This window comes from Sardina pilchardus, chromosome 11, assembly GCF_963854185.1.
Source record: "Sardina pilchardus chromosome 11, fSarPil1.1, whole genome shotgun sequence".
NCBI lineage: Eukaryota > Metazoa > Chordata > Actinopteri > Clupeiformes > Clupeidae > Sardina > Sardina pilchardus.
The window spans coordinates 32,950,579-32,970,033 of record NC_085004.1 but is presented as its reverse complement, the minus strand read 5'-3'; the positions used below and the strand labels follow the sequence as shown (position 1 = coordinate 32,970,033).

Here is a 19,455-nt window from a genome sequence, read left to right as displayed (position 1 = left end):
ACAGCACACAGTACATAGCCAGACAGTTTGATGGCCGTAGTGAGGAGACAGCCATGTAAAGAGCGAATAAAAAGAAAAAAAACATTTTGCCTGACCTGTTCAGCCTCTACCTTCCTCTCCCCGTGTGAAACAGAGTGGCGACTTCTCTAGAGTGACCCCACACTGTTTTCTTAAAAGGCCCTCGACTTACACAAGCCCTTGAGCATCAGAGGGCAGCTATTGTCCTGCTGACACCTGTCAAGGCCAGATGGCGGAGAGACTGGCCCCGCGCTGAACAAGCCCACAGGTGACAGGAACAGACCAGCGCTGGTCAGCTCTCACACACACATGCTCACCAAGTGAGAGCTTCCTTCCTGTGAGACCCGGGCAGACGCTGAGCGCAGCGCTGAGACCGGCCAGCCTCAGGAGTGAACCTTTCAGTTGTCTTTGTTCCTGTACTCCACACAATGGCAATACAGTTGAGTCTAATCTTATCCAAGTCTAGGCGAGAAATGAAATGACTCATCACACACAGCTGCCAATTAGGGTTGTGTGCAGTGATGTGCTTTTGTCTAGCAGATCTTTGGTACTTTTGGAAGGCTTACCCAATAATTAGAACATGTGAGAGGCATAATTAAGCTGTGTCAGTTGGATTCATCCACACTGCTCTCACATATAGTCCTCAACTCTCTCTCTCTCTCTATCAGGTGGATTTCATTTTCTTGTTTAATAGAGTCCCTTATGACAAGATTTGGAGAACCTGGCAATGTCCATGTCCTTATACTAGCAATATAGGAATACTGATTATACTAATGATGAAAAAGCTCATATTCTGCTATGCTAAATGTTAAAGCAGTACTGTAAAATATGACAGATATATACAGTATATTAAGATGGTGCAAATATAAGATGCTGAGAGTAAAAAGGAAGAATGTAACTACAGTGGATACAAATAATGGTGTATAGGGGTGTCCTGCGCTTGAAAGGTTTGAGTACCACAACCATAGTGTTTTGCTGTTACTAGATCACTGATTCTGCCTCAAGATGCCATCGAGCAGACAGACACCTGTCTGTCTGAAAAACATCCTGGATGGAAATAGATTTCAGAATGAAGCTTGTTTTGCCTCTATGAAAACAAAACAGGCTCTAAGAGATTCTTGGCACGCACCAAGACTGCTGTAAAGACTACATGCATGCAGGAGTTTATAGCTCTCCGGCTGAAGGTAATTTATAGCTGTGGGGCTCAGATGGAGCTTATTGACAGGAATGGCTGACCCTTGACCCCAGTTTTGACTTTTGACCTTGTCATGACTTCTTGGGCACATACTGTATCAGACACTCCTCCATGATCAAGACACACACACACACACACACACACACAAGATGAGGTGTGCCCAGAGTCTTGCTTTCCTGGCTTGGGAACACAGCTGTTCTCAGCGATTCACACACGCCAGATCACAGAGTGACAGGATCAGATTTTTATTATCAGGAATGAAGGGGAGGGTCAGGGGTGTAAATCCAACCGCTCCCCTCCCTTAACCCCCCTGGTACACACACCCTACCTCACACCCCAGCACACACACACACACACACACAGCACTAGCCCCCCATAGTCATCCTCCTCACCCCTTAGCTAAAATTACCCTAGTGATGTAAGAGAGGCGAGCTGAGGCTCTGTCTATACAAGCTGAAGTCCAGCAGCAGCTCAGACACGGGCTCTGGGACACCTCAGGAGACACACAGCCAGGATAAAGCAGCAGGATTCAGCCAGAGCCACAGCACACACACACACACAGGTGAGTGCCATACAGCGCAGAGTTGAGTTTCTGTGTGAGGGAAGTGTGTGAATGTGACAGTCACTTAATCCCGGGTGGATGTTGACACACTGTGTGCAGAGTAGATGTTGAGGTTGGGGGTATCTGTTCCCCAGTAATCCATCAGACCAGGGCTTTGGGCTCGACCTGATATGTCTTAGATGACAATATGACCTGATGGATTAGATGACAATATGAGGGACCGTGACAGACCACTCCTGTATGGTCATGCACATACAAAACAATGAGCCTGATTCAGGAAGACTTTATCTGTAATTAACATCCGAAGGGATATTTGTCCCTCCATACCACAGATGGCCCTCGAAGAACCTGAACAAACATTTTGGACTTGTTGGAATGCAGCTGTGTCAAATACATGCATAGTGGAAAGCCATTGTGCATGCAATGACCATTTAAATATAGACTGTAAACCATTAGCCGAGCCGAGCTAAAAGACTGGATGTAGTTTACACTAGTTTACACTGGTTAGCCGAGCTCTTTTTAGCTTAGACAAGCTATCTGAGGTAGTGATGGTGAATTAACATTACGTGTGTTGACCCGTTTTGACAGAGAAAGATGATGATGATGCATGGAGTGCATGATGACTTGGCCAAGCAGCGGCAGCAGCAGGCCATGGCCTTGTGCCGTGAGGCCCGAGGAGGTAAGGACAAGCCACACAAACGTGACTAGATCCTACATGACCAACTCTCAGCTACAGTCAAAAATGCCTTTATATTTGGCAAGCGTTACACTTTTACACACAGTCATGGCGTATCACAAAGTGCATTTCATGATTTGCCGGTTATGTAATACAAATTAAAATAATAATTATGATAATAATAATGCAAACTTTAAAATCAAATTGTTTTGTGTGTGTGTGTGTGTGTGTTTCTATCAGAAACAAATGTGATGAAAAAAAGGATGTCTTCTTTGACTTGGATATCACTTTTTATTAAGAGTGTTTAAAGTTGTGTGCTTGTGTGCTTTTAACGGTGGTCTTCAAACTGCTTCTTATTTTAATGCATGCAAGCTGTTGATGGGATGCCATTATACTTCATTCGTGAGGATTTACTAGCCTGGGTGTTCCCATCCTGCTTTGCGCGGTGATTTAATTCACGCTGCTAAGGCAGTCTGGAAACTAACACCCAAATTTTTGCCTGATGTTGGCGACCAATCACAGAACATGGGAGAAAGCAAGACCATGATGAGCTGTGCACAGACGCATTTGATAGACATCCGTGACGCCCAATTAACGAATCTGGGCATTTTTTCAAATACGAGAAAATGAACGTCTGGTTGCCAGACCACGTCTCATTTGAGAAGTGGTAGGCGCTAGCCAGGCTAAGGATTTACTGTAACTTAGTTCTAAAGTTTGGAACTTGTGACTACCAGTACTTCAGTGATGAAAATATCATATAAATACCAACTGTTCCACTGTAGTAAAGACACATAATACGCTTAAACCCACAATAGCCTTAGCTAAGTCACACACACGTCTGATGAAGAGATCAGCCCAAGGAATGCTCCTTTCTTCCAGTGCGGTGTAGTGGTCTGAAGCTGTTTTGTTGGCACCCACCATGAGTGTCTAAAATTACCTGTGACATGAGCTGTGGGAGACACATCAAAGGATTTCTCCTTCACTGCCATGCGAGGCTGTAAAAGCTCGGGTCGTCTCCCTGTCCAAGCAGAGACCGGACTCGCCGCCCGCCGCCTGAGCATTCCCTTCGGATGCCGTCCAAGACTTTTTGTTAGTGTGTTTGTTTATTTATATGTTTATTTTCCAATGACCTCGTCTGTGTGGTGGCCAGTGTGTGTGTGTGTGTGTGTGTGTGTGCGCGCGCACGCGCACGTTATACTGAGGCGACCCGAACTCAGCTGAATATGAGCGCTCTCCCACGGGAGGGGGAATTTCATCCAGCTGAGTTTAGGGCCGATCCCATCATGTGCACTGGCATGGCGCTGGAATTTACAGACAGGGACTGGACACTCACTCTTAGAGACAGACAGGGACTGGACACTCACTCTTAGAGACAGACAGGGACTGGACAACCACTCTTAGAGACAGACAGGGACTGGACACTCACTCTTAGAGACAGACAGGGACTGGACACTCACTCTTAAAGACAGGCAAGGACTGGACACTCACTCTTAGAAACAGACAGGGACTGGACAACCACTCTTAGAGACAGACAGGGACTGGACAACCACTCTGAAGAGACAAGATAGGGACTGGACAACCACTCTGAAGAGACAGACAGGGACTGGACAACCACTCTGAAGAGACAAGATAGGGACTGGACAACCACTCTGAAGAGACAGCTCCTCCTTAGATGTTTGTTGTTTCCCCTTAACAACCTATTTATAAGCACATCTGTTGTCAATGCGATATGATGTCCACAACAAACCATGAGGAGCACTCAGCCGCATCCTCTCATCATTTCAACAGGGTGCCAGTGCGCTGAACCTCTTAATCCAAATATTACAGCATGCATGCAGTTTTAAATGTAAGGAGACCTGTGGACTGTCCCAGGGGAGATACCACTTAACGTGCAATGAACTTGTGATCTTTAGAAGGGTTCGAGTATATCAGGAGGGTCCACTAATAAGTGGTGAAGGGGTGAAGAGAGAGACAGCCCACATTGGGTGGTCTCCATTATCTATATCAATGTCTTCTCAATAAAACTGTCTGATGCTGTGAGTGACCTTAAATTACTTTCACATATGTGTGTGTGTGTGTGTGTGTGTTTGTGTGTGTGTGTGTTTCAGAGAGGCTGAACCTAGGGAAGAAAATTAGCACCCCAAGGGATGTTCAGATGGAAGAACTGAATTTGACTTCAAACAGAGGATCCCGAATGTTTCAAGAGAGGCTAAAACGAGTTGAGAAATTCACCCTGGAGAACACGGTCAACAGCAACGCCTTCACATACGTAAGATAACGTTAGATCCCATTTTCCTTCACATACGTAAGATAAAACATTAGATCCCATTTCCCTTCACAGATTTGTCACAGGTTTGATCATGTCAATGAGAGCCAATGAAAAATAAGTGTGTGTAGCCTATGCACTAATAAAGAGAATTTAGAATTCATACTGTTGGAAATAATTCAGAAAATGAACAGAAAAGCTGTCGTCTGACATGCTGATTTTTTTTTCACCCACTGATGCAACACTAAACTCGATGCAAACGACACCCCATGCAGTAGAATTTCATCAGATCACTTTGTGGACCATGACTTACAGACATCCAGTCAACTCCTGTCAGAGCATATTGTGCAACCCCTACTTAGCACGTCAGCCGGATTTATGACGACTGGCTTTATGGCTCGTGACGAGCTATGAAATCCCGACTCCTGCACTCTCACTTTCTGCTGTGAGCTGCTGCTCCGCATGGCTGAGCCCAGTGGAGGCCTGCAGGGGGACCGAATGAGGACACACGGGAGAAATGACAGCCTCAGAGTTTATGGGACTAATGGCACAGAGACTCAGTCCCCACAGCCATCCCCCTCACTGTGTTCCTACTATGTATTTATGAGATGAAACTCAGGGATATAACAGTGGCGCCGTGGCTAGGTGGCAGGAGCTTAGCTTTCTGCTAAAGATTCTCACGTTGCAACTGAACACAAATACTTAATATTTTAACGAAAACACCCGTTTTGTTAAGAAGAAACTGCCAATATAGTGTTGAGGTGAAGATGTCGGTTGGACAAACACCTCAGTGGTGGCAACACTCTGCAAGGCAATGACTCACCAACATTAGCTGTCCGATTATGCAGGACCAGACTGAGATGACCCCCGCAGAGAGCCAGACACAGAGCCAGCCAGAGATGGGGAAGGAGAACTTCACCTACATCATACCTGGCAAAACCAGCCTGGTCAATACCCTCAAGAAGACTGTGGCCAAGAAAGGATGCCCAAACGTCCTCGCTCCAGGTACTAGACAGTGTGCTCGAAGGAATCCTGTGATGGAGAGCATGTTTTAGCATAGAGATAAAAGGGTGTAAGATAGTTTTACAAATAGACACATGTTCAGTGAAGTTCTACGTTCCCTTAACCTGAAAAGGTTCCCCATCATTAAGATCAACAGTACATTTAAAGGGAGCACATTATGAGATGGTATTTGTTGATGGCCTTCTCAAGCTTCACTGTGCTACCTACAGGATATGCTGGCCCTCTGAGGGAAATCCCCACTGAGAAGTTCAACGCCACCGTGATCCCCAAGTCCTACTGCTCCCCATGGAGGGAAGCCCTGGGCAGCACTGACAACCTGGTGGCCTCCCTAAGCTCCCAACTCCCAGAGCTCCCACAGAAACTCCCAGCCTCCAACTACAGGTGTTTCAACAGGTAAGAGCAAGCGCCCACAGACATGCCATTAAAACATTAGACATGATGGACAAAAGTTAGAGCCATCCATTTAAAAAAGTAACAAACTCTATAGAATACACAATATACACAATATATCATAATATTGGATGAGCTGCTACTAACATTTTAGTATCAGATAAATAGTGTAGCCAACAAGGCTGAAGTATTGGACACACTTTTAGATTTGCCCAGTTGCTGCTCTGCAGGTCCTCAGGGAAGGTGCTTGATGGCTAAATTAAATAGCAGTGGCTATGGCCTGCGCCTCCTTCTTGCCAACTAATGAATCCCTTTGAGTGCTTTGATAATACATTAGTATGGAGATAAAGGCAAAGGACATTTAAGGTCAGAGCATTCAATATCAGCCTCAGAAGAGCCTAATAATAAACAAGTGCTAATGGCCACAGTTGCATGGGCTGTTTTCTCCAGTAACAAAAGCCAGTCTGGCCATGGCCATGGTTCAAGTACAGGCTCTGGGCATATTAAGACACACTCATGGCAATCCCCCTGAAATAGATCTGATGATGACCGAATACGACTATCAAATTATAATCACCATTATCTCTTAAATTAGCATTGTGGCACCGCGCCCTGTTTCCATTCCCTCTTCCCCCGGTTTGAAAGCAGATCTGGGCCCTGGCAAGGAGCGTCATCCACAGCTATGCGAGGGGCCACTGCGGAAAGACGAGCCATAGGAGCCCCCGCCGCATGCCTTTCAGCCCCTCAAGTCTGAGTGCGCACGCAGATCCAGTTTCCCTGACGCGCCGAATTGCGTCACTCCCTGACAAAAACATTTTGAGATTCATAAAACGAAGCCTTGGAGACTCATTCCGTTTTCCTCTGCATAGCATATTAAGCAAAGTAGACTACTTGGGTATGAGGAAAAGCCTGAATACAAATTTAAAATTCATTCAAAGTACTTTCATGATGGGCCTCATGACTAACCAAGGACCTTGTGCTGTGACATATTGACTCAACACAAATCACAAATGTGTACCTCTGAAGCTATATTTTCCCATATGAAATAATGTTCAATGCTATTTCTTACAAGGAACCTACATTCATGGGTATTGCCTCAAGGCTCTTTGCTTTGACATTGAGGCCTGTGCCTCCAGGAGAGGGCTCATAGCAACAAGAATTACAGGCGTGTGTTGGGATGCAGACTGACCTTGTGTTTTCTCTGTTTCCATTTTCTCCGTCTTTTAACCCTTGCAGAGCGGCTATGCCATTTGGCGGCCCGATGGCGAGCAAGCGGGTCATCCCTGTGATCAACTTCGAGCAGGTGGACTCCCAGAACCTGCCAGGCTCCGTGCTGGAGCGCATGGCCTCGCGGCCCAGCTTCAACCGCGCGCCCCGAGGATGGGGCATGGACTACAACCCGGAGTCCTCAGACCTGTGACGGGCCAGACGGCAGTCACAATACGCCAACCAACCCCCAGGGGGCGTCTGCCCTGGGCGAGAGACTGAGATTGGCTTGTACCTGCGCTTGCATTTTCTCACTACTGGCAATTGATGTGTTGGGTGTGTGCGAGTTGGATGAGACTGGGCCTACGCAATCAGTTTAGGCCGACCAGATAGCATGCGACTCTGGGGCGGACCTGGAGGGCATTTCCAAGTGCTTTAGTGGCAAAGCTGGGTAAGTTAACGCGTCAACTTTTTGAGTCGCTTATTTGCCTTCTTTCCCAAAGTGAGATATGAGGATGCATTCGGTAAGCTAACGCTGTCACACTGGGTTATTGCACCTACAGAGAAGAGAGCGATATGCATATCTTTATCCAACTCCGGGGTCGAGGCAAATAAGCTAACTTCTCAAAAGGTTGGGCAATTTCACTTACCCACGATTGTCACTAAACCATGCACTTGGAATTCCCACTTGGCTCAAATCGGGCCTGGCTGTGGCCCGGGATCTGCCCAGTTCTGCTCCGGACTCTACCACTATCTGGGACCGCCGCGTAAGGTGGATGCCTAAAGCTTCCTTTGTGTTTCAAGAGATAATTTATTGCTAGCAAAGATGCAGCAAGAGGGGCCGCCAGGACTGTTGTTATGCATTACAGGTCATCAACACAAATATATGGCACTTTTATTTACATTATTTATTTTTGAGACATATGGTATTCTGTCAGAATACATGTCAGTATCCTGAAATAGAGACACCAAAAATATGCTGGATTGGCAAAGAGAAAGGAATATTTTATTGTTTAAAATGGACCGTATCTGGTGTGATCTGAGTGTACATTTGTGAATTGCTTGTCCTGACTAGCAGAGGGGAAATCCATGTTGTAAATCAGCTGAAACACGTTGGTACTGTGTTTGCTTACAGAACAAAACAAAACAATTCTGAGATGATTTGAAGGTCAAATCAAAGATCAACTGTTACTTTTTGGGGATTAATTTATGATGTGATTTGAGAAGCAAAATTACTCCTAGATTATCCCATACAGCAATTTAGCAGCTGCACACACCATTAAAAACTAAACTTAAGAAACATTAAAAAAAAAAAAAAAAAAAAAAATCATATACATAAAATACTCTAACAGTCCAAAGATGACAGTGACTGTTGTGCAAACCGATATCTCTTGTTAAACCGCTATTTGCAGTATAACTGTCGGGTAAGCAACGGTTATTACTACAGAAGTCTATTCAGCAGCCATTTGGCCAGTGTTGCTCATATCCACGGACTATACAGCAAGTAAAGACTACGAGTGTCAGGATTCACCTCAACCCACTCACAGTCTTTGATGGGCATTTTCCCCTCACCAAGTGGGTGGCGTTCCGCTGTCAGAGAACGTGCTACGAAGCCGAGCAAATGGCACCAAGCAGAGAACACTCCTTTGATCAGGTCGGTGCGAAGCTGGCACTTAGCGAGCTGGCTGAGGTAGAGGGAGCGGGGGGTTAGTCTGCCGCGTGACGGGTGGCATGGGTGCCCATGCGCTGAGGATCTTGGGAGGGGTAGTGGATGTGGCCTGGAGGTCTGAGGCCCATGGGTGGAGGCGGGGGTGGTCCCATGGGATGGAATAATGGAGGCCCGAAACCTACACACATAGACAGACACACACACAGGTCAAACCGGTCCTGTCCACATCTAAATGCAGATCAAATCTGATAAAAAAAAAAAAAGGCTATGAGCAGGCTGGATGAAGCGCGCACCTGGAGGTGGGGGGTTGGGGATGCCAGGGGGAGGGGGGATGGCCATATTCATGACTGCCGATGAGGTAGTTGGGTCCAGGTTGAAGTAGTTGGTAGGCACTTCCTCCTCCTGGGCAGGGGGTGGGGGGAGGGCTGAAGACACACACAATATCCCATTAACACCAATGCATATGGAGTCAGTGCACAATATCCCATTAACACCTATGCATATGGAGTCAGTGCACGATATCCCCTTAACACCAATGCATATGGAGTCAGTGCACAATATCCCATTAACACCTATGCATATGGAGTCAGTGCACAATATCCCATTAACACCTATGCATATGGAGTCAGTGCACAATATCCCCTTAACACCTATGCATATGGAGTCAGTGCACGATATCCCATTAACACCTATGCATATGGAGTCAATGCACAATATCCCATTAACACCTATGCATATGGAGTCAGTGCACAATATCCCATTAACACCTATGCATATGGAGTCAGTGCACAATATCCCCTTAACACCTATGCATATGGAGTCAGTGCACAATATCCCATTAACACCTATGCATATGGAGTCAGTGCACAATATCCCATTAACACCTATGCATATGGAGTCAGTGCACAATATCCCCTTAACACCTATGCATATGGAGTCAGTGCACGATATCCCATTAACACCTATGCATATGGAGTCAATGCACAATATCCCATTAACACCTATGCATATGGAGTCAGTGCACAATATCCCATTAACACCTATGCATATGGAGTCAGTGCACAATATCCCCTTAACACCTATGCATATGGAGTCAGTGCACAATATCCCATTAACACCTATGCATATGGAGTCAGTGCACAATATCCCATTAACACCTATGCATATGGAGGCCAGAGTGGTGATCCTGCACTGCCTCTGTGTCCTGATCCTACACCGCTGCTGTGCCTTCCTCTCAGGACTCAAGAGTGGAACTGAGCACGAGCACGCATAGCTACAGTACAACAGAGTCATAATCACAGCAAGGCACTTTTTTTTGCTAAGTGCTTTCCTAAGATCACAGAAAAACAAACATGCAATTCAAACAAACAGCCTTTGATTATTATGATTTTTCTACCCTTGCCCTCACAAACGTACAAACATAAATGTATGAACACTCATACAGATAGATGCAGTGGTGTGCAAACATACACACTCACACTTGCACACACACACTCAGTTTTGTTGTCTCCCTCTCGCTCAAACAAGCAAACACACACACACAGTCTCCCTCTCTCAAACACACACGCACACACACTAACACTCAGTTTCGTTGTCTACCTCTTTCTCAAACAAACACACACACACACCACACATTGTCTCCCTCTCTCTCAAACAAAAACACACTAACACTCTGTTTCGTTGTCTCTCTCTTTCTCAAACACACACACTTGCCTCCAGGGAGACCTGGTACGGGCTCCAGCCGGTTTCCCATCTCGCTGACCCCATCTTGGTCCTTCTCTCTCCCTCTGGCTCCCTGGGACCTGAATAAGCACACGAATACACACACACACAAAGTTAAGAGGCAGAGCTCCCACTGGCACACAGCACATAAGCAGAGTGCTTCATTTCCACAAAGCGCCGCATTTATGGCCCATTAAAACCAGCCCTGGCACTTTGACTCCTAACGGCAAGTAGCACATTTAAAGCACATCAGAAAAGCGTAGCGGCTCCACTCCTCGTCAGAGAGCACCCCATCTGAGCACTCCTAACAGGCTGCTCCGCCGCTCAGCACTGACCTGCCCCATTTGACGGTGAGCCTGCGTCCACCAATGATGAGCTTGTTGAAGGACTTCTCGGCGGCGAGCTCTGCCGCCTGCCGCGCCGCAAACTGGATGAAGGCACACTGCTGCCTCTGCACCACCGTGATGGTGCGGATCTCTCCAAACTGGTAGAAATGGTTCCTACAGGAGCCCAATGGAACAGGAGGAGGGATTCACAACATTGATAGATAGATAGATATACACAGAGAGAGAGAGAGAGAAAGATTGAGAGAGAGAGAGAGAGATAGAGATAGAGAGAGAGCACCTTACACAGATGAGGGTGTTACATTTTCTTAGATAATCTGATCATAAAAACTCTTTACTCATTCGCTCTTTCTCTTCAAACACAATTTTGCAAGCCAAGAATACAGCATCCCTACAACATGAGGCAATAAATACATCAATCATTCTACACACGTCACCGTGTTCTGTGCAGAGTTATATATCTGACCCCCAACACTCTGAATTGATTTGTTTTTAAACTAAAAATGGAAGCATATCAATCTCCCTCCGAATATTGAAGGCGTAAATCCTCAAAGGAAATATACAAAAATAACAAATATGCCTCCAATAAATCACTCTATACATAACACATTTGCTCCAGGCACAAATATTGAGAAAATGCAATTGAAACCCATGGCCCCACCTGAGCTCGGAGTCAGTGACGTTGTCTCCGAGGCCTCCAATGTAGAGGGTGGTGATGGACTTGTCATCTGGCGTGTCTAGCCTTGGCATGGCAGACGCCCGCTTCAGGAGCTTGTCTGCCACCGGGTCGTTGAGGCCGTAGTAGCGGTCCTTGATGTTCTGATCTGCCAGGGGGTCATCTGGATCTGTGGGCTTCTCGTGCCTAAGGACACATTACACTGCATTACATTTGGCTCTGCTTTTTAGCCAAAGCAGCTTACAACAGTCTGCTTACAACAGTCTGCTTACAACAGTCTGCTTACAACAGTTTCAGCTAAAGCAATTCTCACAACAATTCAAAGACATTCTTTTAAAAAAGGTAGAGCACAATAAGAATAAGCACATCAGTGAGCGCTGTTTTTAAAAAGTCAAGTGTCAGTTCAGGGGTAAGTGTAGGATCAGCAGGACTAGCTGTAAGTAGTGCTATGAGAGGAGACACATCAGAAACCCATGAGAACCAGTGACCATTTCACTGTGCAACACTTGGTATTCACAGCACAAATATGGAATTATTTTTACAAAAACAGAGATGAATCACAGCAGCAGCCTACAAGGGGATTTATGAGTAAATGCACCATACCATAATTAAGAAATGTAAAGTGTTTGAGAGGTAAATACTGTGTGTAACAGTGAATAAGCAATATACTGATATTGTACTTGAGTCTGTATAGTTCTGTGAGTCCTGTCAAATGTTGTTCAAGTCTGCCACCTAGCCCTTGTTCAAGGCAACTACAACTCAACAGGCGAAATATACATGTGCTTCTGACAAACCTCAATAAAAGGTAAAGCTACGATTACTGAACACACATGTAGCACAACACAACGCACAGCTAAGATTACTGAAAATACATGTAGCACAACACAAGCGTTTCACTTTCATCTCAAATGGCTCATTGGGCCCCCACCATTTCAGATCTTCAGTGTCAGCAACTCTAGGTGTAAAAAAAAACACACAGATTGTGTGTCGGGGCCAAGTGTTCCCCTCTCTGACCTGTAGGGGCACTCCTCTCCTCTCTTGCACTCTCCCTTCACCCAGAAGGAGCAGATGTGTGGCCGGTTCCTCTTGTAGTAGGGCGTGGTGCGCGCCAGCTTCAGCAGCATGTCGCTGTGGCCCGGGGCCTTACCCAGCAACCCCACCGGCCGGGTGCCATCGGAGCCCTGGATCTGGGGGAGGCACCAAGAAGTCATGAATGCTTACATTATCTTGCATCAATGAATATACCATATTATCTACAAAAACCCATCACAAAGTGCACTCAAAAATCCTTGATTTTTGTGCCGTTTCAACCCTCCCTGATGATTCTGATATCATCCTAACAACATTCTGGACACTGTCCCCTAGCAAAATCCTGGATACCATCCTCCTAAAATCTGTGATGTTGCTAGGATGGTACCAGAATCATACGTTGATGAAAATTACACCGTGATTGGTTTTCCCACATCGCATCATATATTTACATTGATAAAAATATAAAGGACAGTAAGGAGTGAGTGTGAGGGGGCATGAGTATGTTATGTTTCCTACAGAATGTCATGGCAATAAAGGTTCAATCCCACTTCAAGCAGGCAGTGCAAAAAATTGAACTGAAAAGTCAACACCACACTGCTAACAGAGTTGAGTTCAGTCAAAAGAGCTGACCCACGCACAACAGATATACTTGGTGCATGAGATATTCTCCTTAGCAATGAAACTGCTCTTCTGAAGAGCTGATAATCAAAGACATTGCAGAAGTGCAAGAGGAGAGGCTTGAAAATCCGTGCACATAAAACCAGAGCCCCAGTGAACAGGTGGAGCTGCAATGGAGATGTCTGAGCACTGACCGTGAGACTGTGCTATTCCCCCTATTCCAAATGCCCATCAGCAACCATGTGACTGCCTGCTTTGAGTCTCCCATATACCCATTACATTAAGTAAGAAAGCTGTCAGCCATAATACTATGGACTGCAGTACTATCAAGACATTTGCATTTACCAGAGTACTCCTCAATTATACCACCTTCAGTGCAGCAGCTTGCACTAGAATACACAGCAGTTTTCTAACAATTATCCCACAATCCTCACCAGATAAAATAGCTCTCTTCTGCTTAAATGTGTTGGTACATCCACAGAACCTCATAGGCAATCTCCATCAAATGACCATGTGCTGGTGAGTAGTACTTGGGTTTCGAATTACCTCTCGCTCCATGTTCTGCGTGTAATACTCCTTGTTCACGTCTGACTTCGGCATGTCGTCCTTAACGGCCAGGCCAGTGTCTCGAACCTGAATTGGCAGGCCTGTTAATCAAGAGAAGAATGTTTAAATGACTTCAGGTCCTGATGGGGTCCATCAAACGATCCCAGAGATAATGAGACCTGCCGGCTCTCTAATGACACGCTTGGTATTCTGTGGGAGCTGCTGAAGTTCCTCACTGTGTCAAAGGCCTCGGAGTATGACATCATTAGCAACTCATAAAACTGAACTTATTTTAAAAGTAGAACAATGTTTTTGGGGGGCTGCAGTCACTGTTCCTGAGCGGTGTTGTGATATAACTGATGATGGCTATTCAAGCATTTTAATGCAAGCACATAACACAAAAACAGAGAAAGAGTGAAGGCATTAGGACAAGAAAAGGGTTCTCACTGCAAGTCAAAGGGAAAATTCTGTGACTTTTCCCTGACAAAAAATCTAAATTTCTATGACCTACTTTATAATGAATGGTATATTGAATAATCCTACAATCTCTCAGATTTCAAGTGCATTTAGTACACAAACAAAATTCCCTTGTATTTCCCTGACTTTCCATCAGAAATTATCAAATTCTATGTATGGAATAGACTTTATCAAAATTCCATAATATCCCATAATATATTTCATGAGCCGTGGGAACCTGGAAAGAAATGTATTCCCAATGAATTCTCACCATACTCCAAGTCCAGCAGACACGTCTGGCAGACGTTTTTCATCTTGCTGCATGTCTGACAAACTTCTGTCTTCTTGAAGCGCATACGGGTACCAGGACACCAGCGGAACACCGTGAAAGGACGCGCACAGATCTGAAGAGAAACGTCAAAATAAGAACAATGACGGCAAACCCACTCATTGTACAGACCAGCATTGTGGCAAATGGGGACGGTGTCCATTACGTAAGCAGTTCAGGTTTAGACTCTTACCTTGCATTCTTTGCCATACTTCTCTTTGGTCTATAAGATGACAACACAAATCAACCATCACACATGTATGGAAGACAAGACAAATCTGCATTCACAACTAGGATAAACTTGATACTCTTCAGTCTAGACATTTGTTTAAGTAAATATAAAGCACTTGCCATTCGAATGTATGGGTTTTCACCAAGACATGTCTGACAGAGGATAGGGAAGTCCTGTGTGGGAACAAAAACAATCCATAAAGTGTTGACTATGATCTCCACAATAAATAAACACAACACTCCATTGCATGTTTCATCCAATAATCAGCCACTCAACCAATACCCACTAGTGACAGGTGTGGCAACAATCCAAGTTGTCACTTAAACAGCTATCCTTGTAGGTTCTTCAGTAACATCCATCTCATCAGTGTGCCTAAATATAATCTGTCTACATCACTCTGCACTCCAGAGTTTGGGGCTCCAGTCTCACTATGCAGGTATCACAAATCGTTCACCCTTTGCAACCGGAAACTCCCTGTAGACTGCAAGACTACTAGCCTGGGAAAAAAACATTAGACCATTTGGCAAATTTGCGATTTGCCCTGCAGGTCCGTCTGGCCAAGAGGTCATTGAAGCCCATTTCCAATGTCCCTAAAACATGGGCACGCAAACACAATCGCTAATCTGTTTCTTTGGAATTGAGTAAACAGCTGCATTCAAAGGCTTTGGTTACAAGATGTAAGTTAAATTTCATTGCTAGTACACGCCCCTGCTGAAAGTCTGCAGTCAATGAACCTTTTCCAGAACCACTCTCAATTGAGAAGGGTCTGTTGTCGAGGTTATAGGACTACAGAAAATGCGTTGCACAAACCGACAGAAGGGTGCAAAGTCTGCAAACTGAGGGAGGAAGCTTGGGATTTCTGATTGAGTAGATGAGTTCAACATTGTGTGTGCAAATCTATCACAGATGGCCTTGGCAACAATGCGAGTGCAGACAAACACGAACAGCTGAACTCATAAACAAAGCGTACACAAGACCTCAAGAACTTGCTAGCTAAATAAAGGCACGGTTACACCCAGTCAGAGATAGATATGAGCTGCCAAATTGTCCCATTTAACCGCTAAAAACTAAGTGAAGGGTTAAAAGTGTTACCACGTCGTTAATGTTGCTCTGACCTCCAGACCTACCTGAATTTGACTGACACGTTATCAACCAAACCACAACACAGACAGTTACCTATGACATGACATATATTTCCAGTTTACATGAGCAAGCTACAACTGTATTTCAAACACTTGTTGGCTGTGATATGAGAATGTAAACACCACTATTTATCAGACCACAGCCGGCCAATGAGCTAGACATACCTAGTTAGCTTAGTTAACGTTATCACCGTTGTTGGTTCAGGCACACAACACGGCTATCACTAATCAGCCTGGGCTAGCTAATTCGCACAGCTAGCCAATTAGCTTAACATGATGTGCTGTTGAACTGATGTTAACTGTAAAGTCAGCCCAGAAAACCACAACAATAACTATTCAACAATCGTGCAGACTACAAAGACATCAAAATAATGTTTCTCTATAACCATGTCCAAAACATTTCGGTAAAGCTAGCCTGCTAACCAGTCACTAAGCAGGAACTCCCCTGTTTGCTTGCCTGCCTACAGTCGGAAACAATTGTAGAGCTAGCTGGCATTTCGTAATGTTTTAATCTAAAGAGATGTTTGGGTACCAACATATATGCCCATGTTACACAGAATAAAAACCAATTAAATTAAAACAGCAAAAGTTACCGCATCTTCCCAATTCTGTCTGTTGTATGTGTTGGCTCCTAAGGACGTCGCCATCTTCCACAGCTCTCGACTCGCTCAGAGCTCCCGCTCACTGGCAGAGTGGTTGCGCACAACTTGCGCACTACGGGAAATCGTAGTGGCAAAACCTTCCACCTTACTTCGGCCATGGATACTCACACGCAAACAGAATGGCACGGTAATATGGGTGAGCATTAAGTTACATTCAACAGGCTTCTCGCTGAATCAGTTTCCCAGAATGTTTCTTCTTAAAACTGACAACGACAAAATAGCAATTTAACATCTAATTTAAGAACAGTAATGGGCAAAAAGTTTATTGTAGCCAGGGGTTGGTTTTCACTTTCCCTCCCTGTTAGCCCTTTAAGCACGTCAGTGATTGGATTTCTATATAATGTATGATTTTTTTGCATACATTTTTGCATTGTATCTATCATTAACTAGGATAAAATTAATTCTCTGACAGCTGTCATTCAGACAAAGGCAGGTCAAGGCATGCTTTGGTGTTTGCTGCTTGGGTCAGTTTGGGCTGAGATGTGACATAGCCAAGGCAACCATGCAGTAACAGCTGGGTTAAAGCTAAATATTTGCTATTAGCCCCGACTTGGCTCTGCTGCAGCTAGCTGTTAAGGTACTGTGGTAGTAACCCAATAAATTGCTCTAAACCACCACTTCACTTCACTGCTGAAATATTCCATACAGGCTTCAGGCCAACAGGCCTATCTGCCTATCCCATATGGGCAGGCTGAGACTCCATCAACCTTCAAAGTAGCTCTTGTTCTAACATATTCCTGGTGATATTGCTATCATCCACATGGACTGAGATTTAAAAAAAAAAAAAAAAAAAAACAGAACTGAATGTCAAATGAAACTGAATATGTGATTTTTAAATAGATTACATATCACTAAATGTTTTATGGATGTCTGTTTTTTTATGCCACCAGAGGGCATGTGTGACACAGTTCCTAACGGTTGTTTGTTCCTGATGTCTTCACAACTAGGCCTAATTATCAGTGTCCACATAACTCTCTCTCTCTCTCTCTCTCCCCCTCTCTCTCCCTTTCTCAGGTGGTGATCCTCCGAGGATTGTAGCCTAGACAATACCTGTAAACTAAACCATCCAGAACACATCATGATCTTGGGACATACAGCCATTTTATGGTATGCTAGGGCGTACTGCTCAATTGTATTTGCATAGCCTTGATCTTGGCATGTAGTGAACTATTGGGTTTTTATGAAAATGTGTTTAGGTGTTAATGGAAGGAAATCGGCATGTTTTTATTATTAGGCTACACAGCCCCACTTTCATTCCATGGTTGTATAGGAGATTATTTCTGAAGCATTGCAGCTATATTACTTGAAGTCTTCTTAACACTCCGATAGTGACACGTCCATGTAGCCTTTTTGATGAGAACTGTGCTGCATTTCGTTTAACAAAATCTGAACGATGCGTATTTCACACTTGGCCTACAGAAATCTGAACACTGGACTTGGGGTTAGGCTACAGTACATTTTTAATCCACTTTTCCTGTTTTTCACCTACTTGGTGTCTTATGTTGAAAGAGCAAAAGAAACTCCAGAATTAATGGATCATTTTGTGCAGTTTTTATTTATTGGGGAAATAATCGATTTAGGGAACAGGGATCTAGATCCAGCAACAGGGCATAGCCTTCCATTTTGGTGGGGTTTTTTTACTGTTAGTGGAGAGACACAGAAGACAAGGAGCAGGCCCATTCCAAACAATCAACTAGAAACAAGCATAAAAACCACAACCCGCAACTCTCAAAGTTGCTTATAACAAAGGGACTTGGCAACTCGGTCTCTGCCTAATGCTCCCATTGTGTTAAGTGCATGTTGAGAAGTGCATTGGAGGAATGGCAGGGAAGGATCTCTTCAGTTGTACACTTTCAAAATCAATCTATTCTAGGTGAGTAGCTCAGCATCTTTGACCATACCGCTTTAAAGAGACCCTATGCAACTTTTTCATAGTCATAAAATCGCTTAGAAATCGTTGTTTTGCTTGACTGACCAGTTTTATCGAAAACAGTCACATTTCCTCCCGCCCCTAGTGTCCCTATCCGCTACAACAACCTTGCAACTTTCTGATGAACGATCGTCTGCTGTTTACATCTGGAAGTCAGAGACGCGTAAGGAACAAGAAGAACCACGCTTGCAATTTATATATTTATATATAGCCTATCGATGTATAAATATACACGCTAAAGCTGTCGGGGAAGCTCTGCAGAGAAATATGCAAGCATAAAACGAGCGAAAACGAAAAACAAAACCGAAACCAGAGATGAAATCGCCAATCCTGCATTGTTCCTCTTTAAGTTTAATTACCGTATTTTCTATTCAAATCAATTAGTCAGTCAGTCATCATGGTAAAAATGAAAAATGTCTTAGGAGCATAACAGAGCAACTGCGCTGTCCTTCATCTTTTGTAAAACAACCATGCAGATGGAAAATGTCCTTCTGCGTTTATGGCTACCGAGTCACGTGTTGTGTAGCAATGTGGCAGGTGTCCTCGCCTCGTCTGGTTGCCTTCCCATTACCTCTGGCTAATAACTCATCAATGACCTCCTCCCTCTCTGTCTCTCTCTCTTTGCCCCTCTCTTTCTCTCTCTCTCTCTCTCTCACTCTCTGTCTGTAGCTCTGCATTCACACAACATGTTTCTACTTTCAGACAGCATTTCTCCTAATGCACATATAGCCTTTCCCTTTGACCCGTTCTCCTCTGACCCGG

General features: G+C 44.6%; 2 protein-coding genes across 2 annotated transcripts; one reads left to right on the top strand and one right to left on the bottom strand.

The window, feature by feature from the left end:
• The first annotated feature begins 1,577 nt into the window (after window positions 1-1,577).
• On the top strand, window positions 1,578-8,452 carry myoz3a (myozenin 3a). Its single transcript, XM_062549072.1, has 6 exons — window positions 1,578-1,775; window positions 2,364-2,454; window positions 4,560-4,720; window positions 5,566-5,722; window positions 5,950-6,133; window positions 7,367-8,452. Exons 2-6 carry the CDS (start codon window positions 2,370-2,372, stop codon window positions 7,548-7,550), a joined length of 771 nt encoding a protein of 256 aa, XP_062405056.1. The 5' UTR covers window positions 1,578-1,775; window positions 2,364-2,369; the 3' UTR covers window positions 7,551-8,452.
• Window positions 8,317-16,862, bottom strand: LOC134095491 (pre-mRNA-splicing factor RBM22-like). Its single transcript, XM_062549071.1, has 11 exons — window positions 16,695-16,862; window positions 15,079-15,132; window positions 14,921-14,950; window positions 14,671-14,803; window positions 13,944-14,044; window positions 12,762-12,934; window positions 11,733-11,933; window positions 11,063-11,227; window positions 10,719-10,807; window positions 9,299-9,430; window positions 8,317-9,183 (listed from the first exon to the last, which is right to left on the bottom strand). Exons 1-11 carry the CDS (start codon window positions 16,746-16,748, stop codon window positions 9,044-9,046), a joined length of 1,272 nt encoding a protein of 423 aa, XP_062405055.1. The 5' UTR covers window positions 16,749-16,862; the 3' UTR covers window positions 8,317-9,043.
• Window positions 16,863-19,455: the final 2,593 nt, after the last annotated feature.